This window comes from Ictalurus furcatus, chromosome 5, assembly GCF_023375685.1.
Source record: "Ictalurus furcatus strain D&B chromosome 5, Billie_1.0, whole genome shotgun sequence".
Lineage (NCBI taxonomy): Eukaryota > Metazoa > Chordata > Actinopteri > Siluriformes > Ictaluridae > Ictalurus > Ictalurus furcatus.
In genome coordinates this window covers 6,761,681-6,785,121 of record NC_071259.1, presented here as the reverse complement: position 1 = coordinate 6,785,121, position 23,441 = coordinate 6,761,681, and the positions used below count along the sequence as shown (strand labels likewise).

Here is a 23,441-nt window from a genome sequence, read left to right as displayed (position 1 = left end):
AGTGGCGCGGTGCTGAAGGGAGAGACCATCCAGTCCTGCCAAAGTCGGACAGAGGAATCTGCCTCTGCTTTATGCCAGTGGGCAGAGGAGTGCAGCAGAATAGGGGGGTTTGAGCTAACAGTGTTGCCGTTAATGTTGTTTGGGTTTGAGTCCAGACAGGAATTCTGCTTTATCAGGGCCTGGGGACCTATCAGAGCAGTCCATCCCCTCTAAAGTGTCCATTACAGGGCCGATAGGGCATGAGCTCAGTGTTTCCCATGGAAGTGGCCTCTCAATGATGAGTGACACTTGGTCTCTCTCTCTCTCTCTCTCTCTCTCTCTCTCTCTGACTCGCCTTTTCTCCCTATCTCTCCAGCCGGGATCTGCTCAAAGCCAACAAAAATCATATGCGTTTTAAGAAGTGTACTCTGGGTTGATTATCTTTCCTCTGCAACTCGTACCTCTAAAATGATGCATTCAGTTATCAGAGTCATCCATGTCACACACTCAAGTACTGTTGACAAGAAAAACAAAACCATTAAAATAGCAGGTCAAATCATGCATGCTATGTCTGGCAAAAGCGGCGTTACATTTTTTTTTTTTTTTACTCATTGTTGTATCCAAGTTCTACACACTGTCCATACCAGCCAAGGCCAACAAGTAATAGTAATCTGTTCTTCTCACCAGCCCCCACTCTGAAGCTCTGTGGCAGGTCTGGATAGACAATGTATGCGTTGTTGCTATCTGCCGCTTTCATGCAGTACAGACAGTTGGGACTGGTGTTGGGATCACTGCCCTAAACCTCTTCAGAGCTGTGTGGCTTTTTGCTGGGCTCTGCTAGACACTGGGAAACGCTGTCAAATGCCTCTTTTCATGGCGCTGATGTGCTGCAGATTGAGACATCAAGATCCGCCTGCCAGCAGAAAATGTGTGCTTCTTCTGCGGGTTAATTGCCAATCAAAACGTTTTTTTGTTTGGTTCTGTTTTGTTCGAAGGGGGGGAGTTAAGCGTGGAGATGAATACACGTGTCTGTGAACAGAAACACCACCTGATATGGCCAAATGGCATAAAAGAAAAACAAAAAAAAAGGCATGAGCTTTTGATCTGCCAACAGCCCAGGTCATCACAGTTTGACTCATAACCAGTGGCCCATATATGATCTCTCAAAGAGTCCTGGTAGTAGTCTTGGTCAGTATCACCAGCGATTGCATGTTTACCTGTGAATGAAAGACCAGGATGAAGTTGGAACTGGGATGGGAACTGATTCAGCTGTCCATGTGGGGACAGGCCCAAACACCTTCCAGAATCTCTTTACTTTCAGTCAGCGCCCAGTAAGTACACACAGCATTACACTCACCAACGCACACACAAGTGCACCATGCTGTCTTCTACACAATGCAGGAAAACCCCATGAATAGCTTAGTTTGAATCCGAACTATACATCTAAATGCTCAGAATTGATTTTTCCCCTCTTTCTATGTAATTGGCAGTTGGAAGCGTTTTTTTTTTTTATCCACCCTTTTCTATCCACTTTTTAAATGAATAACACAACAAGCTCCTGATCCGAGCTTTCAGTCGTGCTGTTTATTTATCTATTTCTTTCTTTCCCCTTCTTTTTCTCTATTACACTTTAGATGAAAAGTGGCCAAAGAATGGCTGTGACAGCCATGCCTAATATCTCTTTCTGGCAATTTTGGCTTTTCCCCCCACCTCCTCCGCACTTGATGTCTTTATATTCTCCCGAGAGTGCGGTGGGAATGAAAGGAGCCAGGCTTGGCGAGTGACCTCTACGGGAGGAGAGTATTAAAAGATGGGCGAGAGAGGGTAGAGGATGGAGAGAAAGAGATGGCAAGCGAGGGAGAGTGGCTTCCCTGCCGAGAGCAGGCCATCTCTGCTGGCAGACTAAAGCTGGCCTTCAGACGCCTTTTGTCAAAAAGAGTGGAAGAGAAGAGAGACTCCTCTTCACTGGAGCTGAGACAATAGCGGGTTTTGTCGTCCCTGAGGGCTCTCCCGGTGTGAGAGAGAAGGGCCCATCTTAGTGAAGGGTAGCGCTTTTGGGCCTTGCAGATGTTGAAATAGGGATGATTTATTAGACAGGGTGTCCTCGGTGGCACTTGGCCATCGTCCCAGACACAAGAGAGAGAGAGCGAGAGAGAGACAAGGAGGGAGAGCAGTGGGCCAATGCAGATCAGAAACATCTTAATACCGTGTATGGGCATGGAGAAATTTGCTCTGAGACCGTCATGGTATTTTTTGCCCTCTTTTGAGCTGAGAAAATAACCTTGGAGTCGGTCTGCATCATTGAGCTTAGGGCCTGCTGAGCTTTCAGTTGTGCCCTCTGTCACTTGCTATTGTTCACTACATTCATCCATTCTTTCACCTCTTAGAAACGAAGTGCCAGGAATGGACTGTAATTGCAGTTTGATATTTCATATCGATTCAACATGGGATCACCATTTAGCAATAAATAATTTGCTTTAATGAATATCTTACATTAGTTTGAGGTGATTTACAGAGATAAGAAAGTCACATAACATTAACATAGCATTTCTCATAACAATGAATTAATGCACCCCAAGAAATATCTACTGCATATTTGAGCTACTAAAGATACTCAAGTGGATCTGTAATAACGAATTCAAACCATTTCCAACAGAATCTTGTGTTTATATGATTCCCACACTGTAACCTGGACTGATCACAACACGGACCACTAAATGTGGGTTCATACTGTATGAGAACGCCAATAGGGTTGTCAGAGTACAGTTAAGTCTTAGTTTGGAATGTATCAGTGTGAGCGTTGCTCACCGAACGCAATCATTTCATCAAATTTCAAATGAGCTTGAACATATGTGTATGTTCCATAGTTCATATTAACAATTGGATAATTAAGGCATGCAACATGGAGAGTTTGCTCAACTTCCACGAACAACATCAAAACAAAACGAAAGGTCATTGCCCACATTGCTGTGTAATCTGTAAAGTCTCACACGCTTCAATTATCACAGACTGTGAAATGCCACCCAAAATGGACAATGTTGTCTGTCGAGGCATATGGCATATGGGGGGAAATCACATTAGATACCTTTCTTTTTTTTCTGAACAGCTACATTTCCTAAAAAATATCATTGACACCACTGCTCCCACCCGCCCTCACTTTCCCAGCCTCGACCCCTCCTTAAACTCCAACGGGCAGAACCGAATGGCTTTTAATCTTCCCTATTGTTTGTCCACTTTATGTCCAGCATTCTTAATGGACCTCTGAGGGTTAGTTAAAGAGCGAAAGTTTAGACAGCCTTCATCAAGACAGGAGAGAAGATTGATTGGCAATGTAATTTCCCATCGCCCTTCTCCCTCCAGCCGGCCGCTGCCTGGAGGAACTGTATGAGGGTGTGTGAAAGCAAGAGCTCACAGATGAAAAGACTGATTGCCTCTCTGTGCTGAAGACAGAGGTCTATTGGCAAACAGCGCTACACAATGTGGCATGTGACTAGGCTAGGCAAGAGGGCTGACGTGAACAGGAGAAGGGGTCATCAGTCATCCAGGCGAGGGTCATTCTGTGCCATATCTCTCTCTCTCTCTCTCTCTCTCTCTCTCAGTATGTATATCATGTCTATCATCTTGAAGTTTTAACATTTTGACAAGGAAAAAAATTCTAATACAAAATCACAACTGTTCAAGCACCTGTAAACAAAACGCAGCAATAATGCCTTAAAAAAGCCATTTAAAAAAATAAAAGCAGGATGGAAGGAATAAAACATTATATTATATGATTAGAAACATTAGGTCACTGATGACAGTAAGCAACCACCACATGCAAGGTGTGTGTGAGAGAGAGAGAGGGTGGGGGGGGGACATACTGCCAGTCCTTCTCTAGCCTGAAATGATTTTCCATTCCGCTTATGCAAACCAGCAACACTGTCAGCTTGGCTCTGTTTAAATGACTGAAATCTTTGCTCTTTGTTGTCTGTCAAAATATTCAGCATCAGCATAAACCCTTTGAAAATATTTGAGTTTTCTCTCCCCAGACATGAATAAATGCTTTTTTTTTCCTTGGGCGGAAAAAAAAAGTGCTGTCTTTGTACAAAAAAAAAAAGAAAAAAGTGGCAGCTCCATCCGGGAGTTACAGCAAAGGTTAATGACAAACAAGGGACAAAGAGTGGCATACACATCGCCCTCTCTCTCCCTCTCTCTCCCTCTCTCTCTCTCTCTCTTTCAGTTTCCTTTTCTCTCACTCACTATCTCAATGCCTGTCTTTAAAAAAAAAAAATTCTACAGATGAATTATTCCCGAGTGATCATGTCTGCGATGCTACTTTTTGTCCCAAATGAAAAGAGCGACAGATAGAGAGAGCACTGCGGGGAGGAGGAGGAGGCGAGGCGAAAAGAAAGAGATGCCACGTCTTTGCTCGTTTTTCGGTCTCATCCCTTTCATGTCGGGCTCTTGGCCCTTTTCTCTTGCCCATGTGAATCGGTGGAGGAACAATGAGATGCATGAGCGTTTGAGGGGGCCAGAGCGGAGAATACTGGCCTTGTTGTTGCGCTCGGGGCCTGAGCCTGACGTTGATTAATGAGAGTGCGGACACAGGCAGAATGTTGAGGAAGGCTCCGGAAGACCTCAGGGGTGGAGAGGGAGGAAGAGGGTGCACGAACTGACGAGAAACATGGACCCAGTGCCTCAGGAGAGGAGAGGAGAGGAGAGGTGAGGGCTGGCAGCCAGAGCACCAATCACTGCTGACCAGCACACTTCCCGGCTACCATTAGTGTGTGCCATATTGACGCACAGATACACACACACACAATATTTGAAAGGAAGTTAGGACTGTGGAAGTACATTAATATTCATTAAAGTGGTAAATATTCATCCATTTAAAGTTTGTGCCCTGTCTCCCCCACAATCACACACTGAGTCAGTAGATGGTGCTCTGCCATCTGAAGGTTAGTTTATTCACTTTGACCAGAAGAAGAAGAAAAAAATAAATCACAGACCAGCTTAAAATAAAGATCTCCAATCAAAAATTTTTAAAAAGTTGATATTTATAACAGCACTGCTGAAAAATGTGGTCTTTTCATCGATGACCTTCTCTGCAACAGATCTGAGGCCAACTTCACAGGCATACAGTGAAGAAGAAAAATAAAAGCACTGATAGGAAAAGAGCTTTACATCCGATTTATTTCCTGAGGTGTAGCGAGGCCTTCACAGCATCTTGCTCATGAAGAAAGTCTGTTGGTATAGTAATGAGTCCTCGGCTTGGACCTAGAGTTCAAATTAGTTTGGTGTCGGTGCGAGTCCCTACACAAACAGTTCAGCAAAACAAACAACAATCAAGCACACAACGGTGCTGGAATGAGAAATTCATGGAGTTTAGGTAACACGTCAGGCAGAGCAGCTGCTCCAAAATTTAGTGTCCAAAACTGTCTAAAAAAAACTTTATGTATTAATTACTGACCTTTTCACCCTCTTAGCTCGTATCCTTAATCATACAGAAGACCAACCCTAACCCTAGCATCAGTACATATCACTTTTTTATTTGTATTACTATTTTTTTTCCATTTAAAGACAATCATTTTCACCCACCTCTAAGTGACTTGACAGTTTTGACTGTCACCATGCACATAGGGTCGGGTATATATTTCGCCAAGCCCCCTCAGCTAAATTTGAGTGAAACCCCAGTTTCATCCAAAATTCATTATGAATTCTGTTTCATATTGTCATATTGAAATGTGAACAAACTGATCTTTAAATCGTCCGACGTTGCAGAAGTGCTCTCGGGTTTTAGTTATCTGAATTCGAAAAACATTTCAGAACACGTCAATGCTGCGCCTCCGACCGAGTTATGGTGATTTCGGGATCTTTGTTTCGTCTAACACCGGTAGCTAACTGACAGCATCCACCATTTCAAAATACCCTTTTACTCAGGATTGCTCTCCAACAGTCCATCTGCCGATGCTGGCCATGCCGCCCCATTGTCTCAGCTTTCATCTGTAGGTAAGCACCCCACTAAACCCGTAGCCACTTCAAAACACGTGACAATAGCCAGATTTCCTCCCAATTTGCTTGTGGAGAAAGAGCCCAGGAGCTTTTCAGGGGGTTCTGAATACTTTGGCTAATTCAGGCACAATCCAGGCCTGACCCCCCATTTCCCCTTTATGTCTCGGTCCCTATTTAGGCACCCCTGACTTTGCTTAATTCAGGAACAATCCCTGCTGGTTTTCATAAGCCTGGCACCCACTGCAAATATCTCCATGTATGAGTATGTGCATGTGTGTGTGTGTGTGTGTGTGTGTGTGTGAGAGAGAGAAAGAGAGACAATTTTAGAAACAGACAAATAGGTGAAAATCTGTGTATATACTCGTGCTCACAAAATAGTGAGATTTGCTCAGTGTACTTGTTCCCAGATATTTACAGATCCTTTTATTTATTTATTTATTTATTTATTTCTGTGCTACCTTAATCAGCCTCCCCTGAAAAGCCAGCAGATTTCGCCCCTACGTGCATTAATATGCTCCACTTATAAAAGGCCACTGTATTGCTATTAAAGCAATCAAAGCCTTTCCATGTTATGTCAAGTACTAAGCGGTCATAGGGAACGTGAGCTGGGGAAACGTGTGAGCAGTTGATTGCACAAGTAAAAGAGGATTTGGAAGCATTTAAAACAATAAAGAAGGGGGGGGGAACAAATACATATTTCTCTGACTAATTTTCATGCCTTGATTTTTACTAGTCAACCACAAAGGCTTTAAACACTTTTATTCTGGAATAAAACATCATGTGGTTCCTTAAAAGCAGCACACATACAGCGGGGAAAGAAAGAATATGTGAGAGGGAGAAACAGAGACAGGACTAAGAGGAAAGAGAGAGAGAGAGAGAGAGAGAGAGAGGTCAGATGAGGAAGCATGACAGAGAGTAAATGAGAGACCAGTTTAAGGTTAGTCAAAACCCTCAGTCTAAGGCCTAATGCTTAGTGAAGATCAACTTTCTGATGCCCATTCAGGAGCCGTGCATGGCCGCTCTGTATGGGATACAGTGACCGGACGTGAGAGTGAGGAGGGTTTATCTTGAAATGTGATGGCTGAGGAGGAGAAAACTATAAAAGGGGTGTTGAGATTGTCTGGTAAACACCGTAACTGGAGAGTCTTAGAAATTCTAGGGATTTGACTGGATTTTACCCTTCTGTAGCTGTAACCTCACCTCGAGACCTGAGCTAATCTAAGAAATCACACAACGCTGAAGATTTCGTCTGCATGTCTTTTTCAAATGAACAAGTCACTCGTGCAGAAAAATGGTCAACATGCTGAATATATTTCACTTACGTACATATCGTGCATTGTATTCAGACATACTGCATATTAGAATGTATTACATTTCCATATTAACACACACAAAAAAAGAAAAAAACGTTTTCTAAGTACGTGTGAATTAACTCATTCACGCAGTTCATTCAACAGTTCAGCGCAACGAAATGTCCCCCGGTTCCTGTTTCAGTTCTGTGTGTGTTATGTACGGTGTAGAACAATGATAGCTTAAGTCTGTGGGTGAAGCAGTGAAAGGATATGCCCTACTAACTACATCCACCCTTCTGTCCTTAGTCTGGCTATGGGCCATTACAAGTGCATGTCCTTAAACAGATTCAATTTCCTGATTCACTGACAGTCATTGCAATCCCTCAAGATCTTTTTATCTTCTTTTTTTTTTATTATTATTATCAGTTCACAAGAATATTCCGATAACCAGACACAATCAAGTCAAGCAGAATTTGTCTTTTAAAAGCTCTCACGTAGTATATACAGTATATACGCAATTCTACTCAAAAAGCATCGTTACTCGAAATACCTTTCTGTAAAGCACGATATTCGATTCCATTCTCTCGCTTTATGAAATGATTCATATTGTAGTTGAGCCCATTTCTGACTTCCCACATAACATGGATCTACTTCGCTGATAATCGGCTTCAGGAATCCGTCTCGACTGTCCAGGCATGAGGGATAAGAAAGGTAGAAGGAGACAGTTTGTTCATTTGATTCAAAAGTGGAAAGAAAAAAAAGAAAAGAAAAGAAAAAAAAAGCAAGCAGAAAAAAAAAAGAAAAGAAAAAGAATGCAAGAAAGAAAAAAGAAAGAAAGAAAGAAAGAAAGAAAGAAAGAAAAAAAACCTCAGGGACACTCTATATCCAAAATCCTCTCTCAGGGCCATCATGTGAAGAATTCCCTCTCTCCTCCCTCCCCTCTTCTTCTTCTCTCTGTTTTTTAATAAAGCTGTTTGGTTGTCAGGTCTTTTCAGGCGCGGACCCCCAGCCATGTGAAAAGTTAATCCTTGTGTGTGTGTGTGTGTGTGTGTGTGTGTGTGAGTGCGTGCGCGAGGGCTCGCATCGCCCTGGGAACTAAAGACGAGCATCCCGAACCTTGCTGGCTACTTGAGCTGGGGCTCTAACTGAAGCACTTGTGCGTCGCGTCTGTCTCTTTTCAGGGTGCTTTTGATGGGCACAGACTGACGGACAGTGGGATTTTGGATTTACATCTTCGAGTGCTCGTCAAGCTGAAGGATGACAGAGAGGGGGAAAAATGGAGCGTTTAGTTACGAATCCGTTTGCTTCGTCCCCCCGTCCCCCCCGTCTCCCCCTCCGTCCAAGCTTCCACTCTGTACTCAGCTTCCTCCGCTTGTTTGTCACATAATGCAAGGAAGTTATGTAGAGCTGACAGAGCTGATGATAACAGACGCCGATAAATTATAATAGTTCAAATGTGAAAACAAGCACAGGCATTTCACACACATGTTCACACTCCACTCGGTGGCTTTGCTAATATGTTTAGCATGTATAATGTTTTATGCCTATAAATCCAATATATGTATGTATGTGTATATATATATATATATATATATATATATATATATATATATATATATTAGAAATATTCTAAATAGTCATAAAGCACTGATAATTCTGAGCTTGAGAGTTGAAAGACCATCTTCAGCGTTTAGTTTTGTTCCTTTTTCAGAAATGTTCAGAGGTCCGAGCTCCGAGTGGCACTGCAGACTGAGCCAAGGGTGGCCAGACATCTAAATCCTCTCTCCTCTCTCCTGTCTTTACCCTGCTCACTCGTCCGGTCTGTAATGCCCTCCCAGGGTCAAAAGCCGTAGAAATTAGTTTTGGGGGAAACAAGTGCGATTGGGTCTGTAAAGGTCAGGGTGGACTTTGTTCCGTCTGAGGGTTTATCTAAACTACAGCTGCGTGGGACAATGAGACGGCGGCGGCTGACAGAAACCCAAGCTGTGCTGACTAAATTACCGCACTGATAAGGCCGAATTAGGAGGACTGAGGCCCGAGAGCTCAACAGGAGAGGAGTGCAAGAGGAGAGGAAGAGGAGGATTAGATGTTCACAGATGACAAGGAGGACGAGACGATGAATGAGGAAGAGAAGTGGATTTCCTTATGGCTTTGCTTATTTTCATGTTCCAAAATCACTATATATTGTACAACGCTTAACACAGCAACATATAGAGAACCACGATAGACTGAATGAAAATCATGTTCCATAACTTTCCATAAACTACTAATGACATAGAGTTTATATTCACCTCGATGTATGTATAATTTCCTGTTTTATTTCATAGCATTTTTTTGCTGTTGTTTTTTTTCAAGATCTATCACTCACGGTTGGTGAAATCACCGATTAACATTGGTTTGCATTGCTTTAAGGACTAACAGCAAAATATTCCATGAGTGCTGAGTTGCAGCATGCAGAATGACTTATACTTATGCTCAGTATTAATGTTATGTAGAAAATATTTCACGAGTTAAGCACGATCTCGGAAATGCTGTGTAATATGCGGAGTAAATCTGCTGTGTGCATGGACGTGTGTAAATATGCCACTAATATCAGTGATTCCCATGTCGACGTGCCTCTTATCCATCGCTATCCACTGAAGGGTACTACACCACAAGATCACCGTGAACTTCCTTTCATATGAGTAGATTTCAGAACATATTATCATTCCTTTGTGCTCGGTCGGAGTCATATCTCGGCGCGAAACGAGAGCTTATCAAGGACGAGGTGTCATTGGCTTATCGAGTCCCATGACGCATTGTGTATTTAAAGTCTGTGGATCGGACTGAAGTTGTCCACCTGGTTTGAAGAAAATGGAACGGGGCTGATAACAGATATCTGCTGAATCTCTGTATCAACACGTTGGTCACTTCAGGTACTGACTGGCACGAGGAACTGGTTCCTGTTCCAGAGATGGCTGTGTCATAGCACTTCATAATAGAGGGTGAGAAAGCACTTGAGCATTAGACAACATGCCAAGCCCGAATGATTGAGGGCTTGAGCATTGCCGCAGAGACAAAGAGGCGACGCACAAGGAACTGAAACAGGTCTCAAACCTCATCCTTTCTCATACACACTCTTAGCACCCTTACATCCTGTCTCTCCTGATAACACACGGGTGTGGGGAAGAAACGGAGAGAAAGAGAGCGAGCAAAAGAGAGCGAGAGATTGGATCCTATCTTGTGATCCTATTAGCAAACACAAGATTGCTAAGTATGCGGTACCACCAAGCACTTGTTCGCTCTTACTCAAAGAACAATTTTAATGCCTTGAACTCTAGCACATTTGCACACCTGATGCGAAAAAACCTGGTATTATTCCTCCAAAGCAAGAGCACGTAATTGCAAAAGATGAAAACAAAACGGACACATATTCTGCAAAATATCAAATAAATAAATGAAAGAAAGAAAAGAAAAGAAAAACGTGACTAATAATATCTCCCTCTGGTTCGCTATTTATGTCAGCGTGTCATATCATAACACATGCGCATGATATCACCCCAGTTGGAGACAAATTTGTGGTCCATCTTTAAATAGTATCTTTAAATTTGCGATCATGGACGGAAACCTGTGTGAAAAACGTGCTCCGTGGAGAAGGACGACAGATTTACGGAGATGAGTTAAGCTGGAGAGACAAAACAAAAGCAGACATGACTCAGAAATACAACTCCTTTCAATTACCTTTCAGCTGTAAGTAGACATGGCTGACCCGGTTTATTTATTTATTTATTTTTTACTGGATTTCTTTCCAGTAAAAAGATCGATTCGACACTTTTCTCGGTTGTTTATGCTGGACCGTTATTTTACATAGTCGTTTTTTAGAGCAACACCTCGAACGTGATGAATAATGCTGAAAATGTTTCACATTTACAGACGTGTTATGAGACACCGGGGATGTTGGAGTGTTGCTCTAACAAAGACATAGCCTTGGACTTGAAGTAACTTAAGAAATCCAACAGTCTGTCTCATTATGAATTTATTTCATTATGCATTATTCTGTATTGTTATCAAAGTTGGCAAATGAACTGTTTAAAAAAAAAAAAACTGGTTTAAAAAAAGGTAGTGCTTGCTATGAGCACCATTCTTCAAAAGGAAGGATTCTTCCTTTTGTTAATTATCTTTAATACTACATGATATGTGATAGTAAAGAAAAAAATCTGGATCAGGAAGGTACAGTATATACGCCAGTGGTTTCTGCCAGCCTCCGACTGTGAGTTTGATTAACTGTAGTAGAAGACGGTGAATAGTACAGCCGTGAGACAAATAGACGTTTCCAATGTGAAAATATCATTGTAATTAGCAACATAAACAACACTGACAAACGCCATCATTCAGAGCAGTGTAGAGCAGAGGTACTGTCTGCTGTGCCCTCGGGCCAAAAGAGCTGCTGATGGACCTATTCATCAACACCCACTCCTGAATGATGAAGACAGAGAGACAGACAGACAGAGAGAGAGACAGAGAGAGCGAGAGAGAGCACAGCAGACACTTCCACTGCGTTCCTCTACCCGAATAACTTATTAGCCGTACGGCATTTATTTCTGAAATATACAAAAAAAAAAAGGTAGGAAAGTAAATAATAGGAAAACAACAACAAAGCTAGATCAGCTGAATTGAGTGACCCTAATTGCCCTATCCTCTATATAACTTTCATTAAAGCCCAAGATTAATTAACAGATGGGGGTAATTGGTTATTAACAAATGATAAGGCATCAGCGTGGTAATCGATCTTGACATTTAATTTGCTGCCTGCTTCCCCTGCTATCAATTACCATGTTCATGGGAATAACTGACAATGTTTACTCAGGTATTGCGACGCAAAACGGGCATTTTTCACAGCTCGGAGAAAGAAAAAAAAACGCTGCTTTGGTGTTTCTACAGCGACACGCACCATATGTTTAATATTAGATGTAATCTGTTCTAGTCAAGTGCTCCAAAAATGGGGAAAATTGGATTAAATTGGTTAATGGCATGTTTAAAACCTACCGAAAAACGAATGTGAATGGAAGATATTATGGGCCAGGGCAAAACTGTGGTTGTTTTTTTTTTATTTATTATTTTTTTTTATCCTTCTTATTGCATGTAAACGCATTTCTTTAAATGACACAAAACCACATGACATGGATCTAGTCAATGGAGCAGGGAACAACCACAGCAAAGATATAAGTTTACGCTATGTGGGAAAGAGAGCGAGGATATTTACACGACGAGGATCATATGACCACCAGCGAAAAGGTTTTAGTTTCTATTTGGCCGTTTATTGAGATGTGCAGAAAGTGATCCCTAAAATATTAGTTAAATCGGTATTTCTATACAAGGTGTAAGGTGATGGTGGATTTACATTCGCTCATTTAATAAAGCAACTTGGGAATATCGTGACTGAGTAATGCAACGCCTAATAAATAAAACGTGCAACGTTAGAGGAAGGACTAAAATCTCAAGAGATACTTTTGCGGTCACCCTTTCTCTACCTCTCCCACGGCTCGTTCCCTATTGATTATTGTCACTGCTCGCCTCTATCAGAACTCCTCAATGTGTTCTTTGGCCTGTTTTCCAGATAAAAACGGTTCGTTTCACAAACAGATCGGACAAGCTGCGAACCGCGAGCGCTATCTCCACACGTGCTTGGCGGCTAAACGATCCCACACACACAAAGGTGGACAAACAGAGAGGTGAAAGGTAAGGTCAGGGGAGATAGTGCTGGGGCGTGGCGCACAAGCTGAGAGGGACGTTAGCGTGAGGACAAACAAAAGTCAACCACGGGCTGTCAAGGCAGGAACAGGACACAAAGGAATTCAGGTTGACCTATGAGGAGCAACCATGCAGAATAGAGCATCTGTCACGTATACCAAAGGTGCAAAGTGAACACATCCAATCCGGAGTATCGCTAAGTCAACAGCGTAGCAAATACAAGAAAATGCCAGGCAAGAGCATGGGTTTTTTTTTTTTTCTTTTCGGTGGGATGAATAATGGCGATATGGAAAGGTACAAAAAAGCCATGAAGGCAAACAGAAAGTTTGCATTGCAGCAAAGTCATCAATAGGTCAAAGCTCTTTGAAGTCAAGAGGTAAAGAGATAGGTGACACAATAGAGAATGTGCCAGGGCATCAATCATGGGAGTTGAATGCATGAAACTCCAGCAGAACCTGACATGAACCAGAAAGGAATTAAAGTAGATAATTTCACAGAATTTCACTAAAGGGGCCTTTCTTCATACAAAAAAAAAAAAAACAAACAACCAAACAAAACAATGCCCAAGTTTTTTTTTGTTGTGCAGAAGTGAAAAAAACAAAAAAAAAAAAAACATGCACTCATACGCAAATTGTCCTGTCCATTGAACACATGCAAATCCACTGGGCTACAGGCAACCTGTTCCTTCTCATTTACTGGGACAGAAAATGGCCCCTCGTTGTGCCTGTAAGAAGCTCGGCGGACTCATTTGTTCGCTAGTACCACGGGTGTCTTTAAGTTTTGCAGAGATGTGAATTCAAGCCACATCATTAATCTAGCTAACTAAGCAGAGTTCAGGGATAGTTACAGCAAGGCAAAGAGTCATCACCGTCGTTAGAGAAAATTTCAATCAAAACTCCGACACGCCTCGGCACACTGCAAGGGCATGGCGTATGTACACACCATTAATCTAGCTTTTGAAGAAATACCATCTCGGAGCTTTTGAGAGTCCCCCTCTGATTCACCCTGCTACATTGCCTCCTTTGTTTCACTGCTGAATGTGAGTGGGATGAATAAAGGCGTCTCTATCTCACTGCCCTGGCGAAATGAGATGTGTTACCTCTCATACGCTTGTACAGTAAATTAGATTACCGCTGAAAACATGCCTAATGACAGATCAAGATGTTACAACTGTGTGGGCTTCTAAGTGAAAGTATTCGTCGGAACACTTTGTTACAATCCCTTAAATATTAGAAGGAATATTTACTAAATATAAAAGACATTCTCTTGGTAATGCAAAAATGGTGTGAGGTAAATGCAAACACGATAAAAGTATGTTTGTAAGGTCTGGATTTAGGTACTGTATCTAAAGTTAGAACTCCACTATGCGGCTAAAGCAAGGAGTCAGGAGGACTAGCAATTGAAATGCCAACACTACCATCCATGTTAACCACTCTTGGTTTGGCGAAGTTCAAAACGCGTCTGAGTTGACAGATAGTGGAAATATGATGGATAAAATGCCTTCTTTTGTTGCCAATAGTACCAGGACTTTTGGCACCGGTTGTACGTTGACCAATGTGTTCCACTGGTTCAGTTTCTTGTACCTGCTCACCAAGAGAAAATGTCAGCATTGGCTATTGCTGACTGGTTAAAGCTCACCACATCACACAAGCTGCGCAATTATATTTTCTTATATAACCTACGCAAACAAAAACATGTTCCGATGCAGTGTTTTTACGGCACAAACACTTCACGAACCAACAGAAAATACTTGTCTTTGTTCCGTGATCCGCATCCTGACCCTGCACTGTTGCCGACCCGCTCACAAAATGATACTGTCTTGGGATAAATGGATAACAGACACACAGACTGAGACACAAATGGTATCCCCTCTAGGTATATCTGACAGCATGTGACACTAGATGGACACACGTAGTGACAGCGGTCCTCGACGGAGCCGAAATCACATAGACTAGACTTAGTGTCAAGATTCCACAATGCTCCCAAAACTTCTGTCGATATCATTACCAGAGCCAATGAACCCCTCTTACGATAACACACTGAACTATCAAGTCCATAAACCGACAAGGCCAGTGGCTACACACCTTCCTTCCTCCTGGGGCCCTTGCAGGAGTCTGAGGAACGGACCTGATTGAAACGGTGTGTGGCTGGGGCCAGTGTTATATTATGTTGTGATAAAGGGAAGCATAATGGCTTTTAAATAGACGGCCTGTATCTCTTGTCTGAGCGCGAGCGGAGCCCCTGAGGCGAACAGGCGCGCAGATTGAGCTGTCCGTCTCGCTGAAATGAATCTGAGTTAACACCTCTTCAGTCAGGGACGGCACAGCCTGAGGGACTGACGGAGGAAGGCGTCCTCATCCACCTACAGCTGCCTTCGGTTTCATTAACCCACATCTCTGCGTGTTGCTGCCGTAGAGATACACACACACACACACACACACACACACACACACACACATACACACCTCCATGAGCAAAAAGGCTCTGAAGATTTTCAGACTTCGATATCAGAGTGTTTTGCGTGTGTGTGTGTGTGTGTGTGTCCTTCTAGTGTGCTCTAAATTCTTATCTATTTATACATGTGATGGTCTGGGAAACCCCTTGTAACTGTGTTTTTCTGCCAATAATATACTTTGATAGCTCTACTTTAAGAAAACAAAGCTATATTTCACCAAAATGTTACTTTCTAACCTCGCCTTAGCTATCTGACTGCGACGGTCATGCGGGGTAACTCTTCAGATTGACAGACACTGTGTAAAAACCGTCAGTCTCGCCTAAAACCTTGCTAGCGTTTCACACTGTCATCACATTGCTGAAGAGTCACATGCCATAGTGAAATGGACATGAGTTTAACTGAACTGAAGCGACTGAATTCATCGGCGATTATTTCCTCACCCGTGAAGGAAACGCTCTACGTTCACGTCACATGATGAAACAGACACCGGTGTAGATGAAATTCCTCATCGACATGAGAACTCACGTCCCATTGAAAATTTGCCAGCGATGATTATGCGTTCTCCTTTTTCACTTCTGCTGGTAACCGGATGCCGTAACGTTACGTCTGGTTAAGGTACATGCACGGCCGAAAATCTATTTCAGTTCAGCTCACTGATCCATTCGGTCATCCTCGGTAAATGCTTTATCCTGGTAAGGGTCTCGTGGGCCTATTCTGAGAACGCTGGGGCGTGAGGCATGTAGGAATACACCCTTGATACGATGCCAGAAGGTCCAGGGCAAAGCCTGTAGTTTTCAGAACTATAAATAGTAGCAAACGTCAAAATTTGACCATGTGAAGGGTTTTCCCAGGCCACCACACATACACAGCTGAGCCACATTTACAAACCACATCATGTCAGAAAATGCGAAGACGAGGATCGGCTCTAGCGAGTAAACCCGTGGTCTAAATTCTGTTCTTCCCAAGGTGCAACTTATGAGGAGTTTTCAGCGTGTACAATCCAAAACCAACTCTCCTAACTGTGTGATTATCTGGTTGCTCACTGTGGCTCTGCTGTAATCCAGTTCTATTAACACCTCTGACCCAGTGCTGTTAGACCTACTCCTCTCTCCACACTGTCTATTTGTCTAAGGGCGCTGACGTAGTCTAGTCCATCTCCTCTGGGAGTCCTGCGATGGCTATCCATGCCCGACTGTTATGACTATCCCCGATAAGAGCTCTGGCCCCTCTCGCCATGCTGAGCAATAGACACAGGCAGGGTTTTCTTTCATTCTGCCAATTTTCCTATGTGGGCGTCTTTCATTTCACTTTATTTTTCATTGCTTGGTTTTTTTTTTCCTTGGCGTAATGCCCTAAAATTTAATGCCTGTTGTAGCTATTGTAGAGATGAGGCTTTTATTGAAAGCTACCACACAGCTCTAATAAATTCTCAGAACAAAGAAAAAAAATGTAAAATAATGAGTTTAAAACCAAAAAAAAAAAAAAACGAATCATAAAATGAGGCGACGGGATTTTACACACTGTCTTCACCCAATTTCCGGCAGCTGCCGGCAAGTATCACTTTTATAGATGGTTTGCCACAGATGGGCCAACAGATGTCTCTCTGGTCTTCAACAAGTGTGTGAGAGCAGTGTGTCTATGTGTTCGTATGCGTGGCTGTGTGTGTGTGTGCGTATAGTGTGCAGAATCTCATCGATGTGCTCTTTGTCAATCGTTACGCTGTCGAGTGGAGCCTTGAGAGTGCTCCTTATAAAAAGTAAAGCGAAAGTACTTGAGCGCATAAACTGGGGCTGAAATCTGAGCATTGTGTCAGGCAGACACACAGACAGGCTTTTTCCTGGGGCCGGATCCTGATGAGCACCATTAGCGGCGAATCCAAGCCAATGCGGCCTAAGAGAGAGATTGTAGTTTTTGGAGTCGAGCCCTGGGCGCGTCAAGAGTCTAGTCAAAATGCGGGGTAGAAAAGAAAAAAAATAAATTTTGCTCATAGCACGCGTTGACTAAATGTCAGTTGTATCTCAGAAGATGAATCAAACAGAGACAAACAGGAAGAAAGGAATCAAGTATGTTTGTAATAATCTAAAAGGGACCATGAAAAAACTCAATATCATCAAGAAGATGCCACAGTAAGAGAACTTGCTCTTTGCATGTTGTGTTGATGGTGTTTCTCTTCTTTCAGTACGAGCTCACGTATTCAGAAGAGGGCAGTTAGCGCTTTCCTCTGAGTGTGTGTTCAGTCCAGCCCTGAGCAGCATTTCAAGAAGATGCGATTGCTGGCCTCATGTGTCTCAGAGGAAGTATGCGCAAGCCTGCTGTGAGATAGGGGACTGGATAATGGGTGGGAACTGAGAATGACTAAAAACAGAAAAAGGGTAGAGTAAAATTAAACAAAAGAAAATGAAAAAAGAAACACAGAGAGCTGGAGAGCGAGAGAGAGAGAGAGTTACAGAAGAGAGTCTTGGTCATGTGGGAGCAGGAAAACATTACCGAGGGCACTAACAATCTTCGCGGTGCAACGTCAATATCCCCTGATGTCATGCTGAAAATGAAAACGAATAGTTCAATACAGCGCCATGCAAATGCTACGCGTCTTCCATTTCTCTGTATCGTGTGGCGTGACCAAACGAGCGCCCTCGAATGGATATAGGGGGCGGGGGGGAAAAAACGATCTCTTCTGTAATCAGGATTTTGCCGACCGACATCAAATGACATTGTGGAATACGTCGGGAAGGCCAAAGAAAAGAGCACAAGATTGACATCGGATCCGTGTAGAATACGCACCAGGAATAAGTTCTTAATGTTTGCTCTGTATTTCTTTCTTTCCCACAGACGAGGAGCTAATCACACTAGGACAAGATTCACTTACCTTAGCCGCAAGTCCTTTAGTGGGCCTCCTATGTACAGTATCTACAGCTTTGCATCTCCATAATCACATTTCATAACAATTTGAAAGCTTTAAATGGTGCCTACTCGTTTTTCTACATGTATTATTTGTACAGTTTGTACCTACCTCCCATCCATAAGTGGTCTCTTTGACGGTGGCGCTGTGCAGCCCGTGGAACGGTCCGAAGCGTTCGCCCATCCCGATTCTGGTTTTGGCCCAGATGCCAAGGCCAGCACCTGGCACGGAGGACTCGCGCAGCTCCAGGTGGGCGGGGATGGGAATGTCATCGGGAATGTAGACAGGCACCTCATAGGGTGAGCCTTCTTTTGGGGTGAAGTCTTCGTTGTTGGGCTGGGGCGAGGCAGGGCCCATGGCGATCGGAGACATGACACTGTCCTCTGTCTCCTCCTCTGCACTCTCACCCGCTGCAGCGTTCAGCTCTGTGTCGTACATGCTGTCTACTGCCTCGCTATCATCTGAAACAACACAACCAAGGAAAATCATCGTCATCATCAGCAGTGTGCACATCCACGTTATTATTCTGCTCTACATTTTAGGTTGTTAAATACAGTATGTTCAGCACAGAAATGCGTGATGGAAAGCACAGCATATCAGTAATGGTCATGTTATTTTTAATTAAATAATCAATTGCTATTTCCATGATATAACTTCTACACAGATCTCCTGCGGCAAAAAAATTAACCTTATTTCCATGATATAACTTCTACACAGATCTCCTGCGGCAAAAAAATTAACCTTATTTCCATGATATAACTTCTACACAGATCTCCTGGCAAAAAATAAACATTATTTCCATGATATAACTTCTACACAGATCTCCTGCAGCAGAAAAATTAACCTTATTTCCATTATATAACTTCTACACAGATCTCCTGCAGCAGAAAAATTAACCTTATTTCCATGATATAACTTCTACACAGATCTCCTGCGGCAAAAAAAATAACCTTATTTCCATTATATAACTAATACACAGATCTCCGGGCAAAAAATAACCATTATTTCCATGATATAACTTCTACACAGATCTCCTGCGGCAGAAAAATTAACCTTATTTCCATGATATAACTTCTACACAGATCTCCTGCGGCAAAAAATAAACATTATTTCCATGATATAACTTCTACACAGATCTCCTGCAACAAATACCAGCAAATGTCCATGTTCAACACCATTCCTTCACATTAGAGCAATATATGTAGCAATCATCTTTTGACTGGTCTTCTCCAAACCCGTGAAGACGGAAAACCGAAGGCTTTTGAAATGACTCTCAGCTCCATTCCAGCCTGCTTCTGGCGTTTGTTCCACTCAATCACAGCCACTACCATTTCCTGTCTGATCGTCTTACAGATAATAAGACCAAATGACCGTGTGGTCTGACGCCATGGCCAGTCATCTTCAACCACTCAGATAGTCACCTATGTTTATTGTCATTCTGGGCCTGACAGAGTAATTGTGGTATTTAGCCGTCGTGGTTATGGAGGTAAAAGCTGATCGTTAAGGCCAGAAGCCATGAAGTTGCTCAAGATACCCGCCAGAGATTTGTTCAAGGCACATTTTTGCTGCTAGCCGAGCTTTGAGAAAGAAACCTAAAGCAACTTGAATAACTTGTCAAGTATAAGGAGAGCAACCACCTCCACAACTCGCCTTATCTTATATACCCCAGCTGCAGCTGTATTACTTTCACTGGAGATGGGGATTACAAACGCAACAGCTACTTTCACTTGTGTCCATGACAACAGCCATGCCAGTGCACACGTATTGACTCAGTGTAATTTGTAGAAGCACCAGTGCAGTTTGCTATCCAAACACAGGACCAGCAATCAGAGCTAACTAGGCCGCAATTACGCCAGGAGTGCTTCCAATCAGCCACGACTCAGCCCCTTTGTGAGCGCTGCCAAGAACACAACTTTATTGCTCTGAACTGTTTCCTTTCAATTTGAAATGCTATTTACTCATAAGCAGCATAAACCAAGCTGTGAAAAAAATTATATATATATATATATATATATATATATATATATATATATATATATATATATATATATATATATATATATGAAATGCAATCATTCCTGAACAAGGCTAGGGTGAACCGGTCTGAAAGCTTTTCCGGGTAATTTCACATGCAGACAAACACAGCTGTAAACATCAGGAAAACAGCATGATGCATGTGCAGTTCAACAAGAAAGAATTAATTTGTTGAGTCGTTGTTTCTGGCTATCTTCTAGGGGAAATTTTTGATAAAGCCATACAGTTGTGCTCATAAATTAACACACCCCCTGCAGAATCTGCAAAATGTTCATCATTTAAAATCAGATAAAAAAGAGATCATAAAAATTGCATTTTGTGTTTATTTAGTCCTGCCCTGAATAAGCTACTTCACGGAACAGATTTTTACACAACACACAATAATAACTGAATTTACCCAAATTAACCAGTTCAAATGTTTACATACCCTTGATTCTTAATACTGTTTGTCGTTACCGGGATGATCAACAACTGTGTTTATGTTTTGTGAGAGTTGTTCATGAGTCCCTTGTTTATCCTGAGCAGTTAAACTGTCCACTGTTCTTCAAAAAAATCCTCCAGGTCCTGCACATTCTTTGCTTTTCCAGCATCTTCTGCATATTTGACCCCTTTCCAACAATTTAGATCTTTAAACAAAATAATAAGAGTTTACACTGATCAGCCTGTTCAAAAGTTTACCCTTTTGAGCATCAGTGAATGTTTGCACCTTATGTAATAGTTATGTACGAGTCCCTCAGTTGTCCTCAGTGTGAAAAGATGGATCTCAACATTATAGAGCCACTGTTGGAAAGGTCTCAAATATGCAGAAGATGCTGGAAAAGCAAAGAATGTGCAGGACCTGGAGGATTTTTCTGAAGAACAGTGGACAGTTTAACTGCTCAGGACAAACAAGGGACTCATGAACAACTATCACAAAACAAAAAAACAGTCATGGATCATCCAGGTAATGACACTGAGTATTAAGAACCGAGCATGTGTAAACTTTTAAACTGGGTAATTTGTGTAAATTCACTTATTATTGTGTCTTGTGGATTATAGGTGAACATCTGTTAGGTGAAATAGCTTATTCAGGGCAGTACTAAATAAAAAACTAATTATTAACATTTTGCAGATTCTGCCAGGGGTGTGTAAATTTATGAGCACAACCATATATTCACTAGTACTGCTCTGAATAGCTTTAACATGCCTTGTTATTTTTTTTCTTATATGTCAGAGAAAATATGTAACAGTTAAGGAATTAATAGACACTAAATTGTGAATACTGGTGACGACGCCTGCCGAACACAAGGATCCTGACAGATCCAGGAAATTTATCTTATAAAAACCCAACCATAAAAAAAAAAAATGCAAGAGCTTTAAAAAGAGATCCTGCGTCATCCTGTGATTCCGAGGGAAAAGAAAAACGTTTTACCAATTTCTTTAATGATCAGACTTCACTGGAGTCTCAGACCAGTCAGGCAATTAACATGAAGAACATGTGGCCTAGTAGTAGCTTCTCCTTTTCACAGATCAATTAAAATTTTACAACCATAGCCTATCTGGTGCTGTTTGCAAATCAAAAGTGTTTTCAAGCCCATTAAACCTCTTTTCCTTTTTTTTTTTTCCCTCCCCCCTTCCCTTTCTTTGGCGTCTGACCCATCGAGTACAGTTTTCAACAAGCAAAGACAGGGTTGGAAAATCTATTAAATACTTCAGTTAAAGAGGCCTGCAGAAATGCGCACTAAAAGCGAGCGATGTAAAATGGCGTATGTATTCGAGAGGCCAAAGCGTAACGCGCAAGACGTCGTTTGCGATGAAAAAACCCACCCCTGATGCGTTTAACAAGCTCTTACGCCTGCGCGTTAAGAACACGTTTCTGAGAGCGGCCTTGTCCGTACGAAGACGCAGGAGAGCCATGAAGACGGAATGAAAACTCGTCCGTTCTGCTGTGTTTTCACCAGGGTCTCCGTGACGGTGAGGACTCGAATGGACTTGGGCGAAAAAGCGAAGGGGGAAAGGATTTTCAAGGAACGTTGGCGACGAAACGCAAAAGCTGACATTTTAAACCGAGTTACTTTGGCAGGAGTTTATGTTATGATGTTAGCGCTGTCTCCTGGAGGTATTTGGATGGGAGAAGAGAGAGACAGATAGTGCCTTCCTCTGTGCCTCTCTATGTTTTCTCTCCCCCTCATACTGAACTATTTATCCTGATTACACCAGGCCGCCATCATTAATTCGCACCTTGGGGGTCCTGCTCTCCTGCGAATTCTGGCCACAATGAGGCGCTTGTTCGGTTTTGTTATTCCAATGGAAACTACCGTGCGGCCCGGCCCCGCCACATGAAGGCATCAGATTTATTTGATAAATGGTAAAAAAGCGACGCTTTTAAACGGCGCCCTTTGTTGTCGTCAGGAGAGACACTGACACGCATGTACGCACATGCAAACACACACGCAGGGAGCTCCTTTGCTCTTCCTGAACTTCTGGGCTTTAACGGCTCTCTGTGGGAAGAGTTCAGGCAGTGTGTCAAAGGAACAGATTTTCAAAAAGATTCCATTACACGCGCTGGCATTTTCAGTGATGTGTTAATACTAGGGGAAAGGGAGTTATAAGCACCGAGTGCATTCATTTGAAATGAGTGTAAAATTTAAAACATATATATATATTTAATTTTTTTAATGGTAAGAATAAGGCAACCGGGTGTAGTTTCTTCTCCGTCTGAACCCTGAACTTTTGTGTTTGGAGATGCCCTGCGCTCAATGAGATGTGAACGAGGGATCCTGCGCTCAAATAAACAGCCTGATCTCAGGAGCTCTGGCATTTCTCCATACTCCCCACTGGAGCGGAAACCATCATATTTAAGACGATAACATCTTTTTCTTTTGCACACGTGACGTCAGTGGTGCGATCAATGGTTGAAGTCATAACCTCGGGATCTATTTTTTTTTTTTTTTTTGTTCTAGTATTCAGCAAATTGCTCTTCTTTGTGAAGGTGATTTGTCAACACCAAGTAATTTTTATAATACAAATTGTGTGTTAGGTCAAAGAAAGGAAAATACAGCTCTGCCTCAGAAAGGGGTGG

At 42.4% G+C, this 23,441-nt stretch overlaps 1 protein-coding gene across 2 annotated transcripts in view; it reads right to left on the bottom strand.

The window, feature by feature from the left end:
- The window catches only part of prdm16 (PR domain containing 16), a 172,787-nt gene that overhangs the window by 97,775 nt on the left and 51,571 nt on the right, over positions 1–23,441 (bottom strand). For both annotated transcript variants that reach the window (XM_053624508.1, XM_053624509.1), the window contains exon 2: positions 18,458–18,807. In XM_053624508.1, the coding sequence (XP_053480483.1) occupies positions 18,458–18,807 (350 nt within the window). The remainder of the gene's footprint in view (positions 1–18,457; positions 18,808–23,441) is intronic.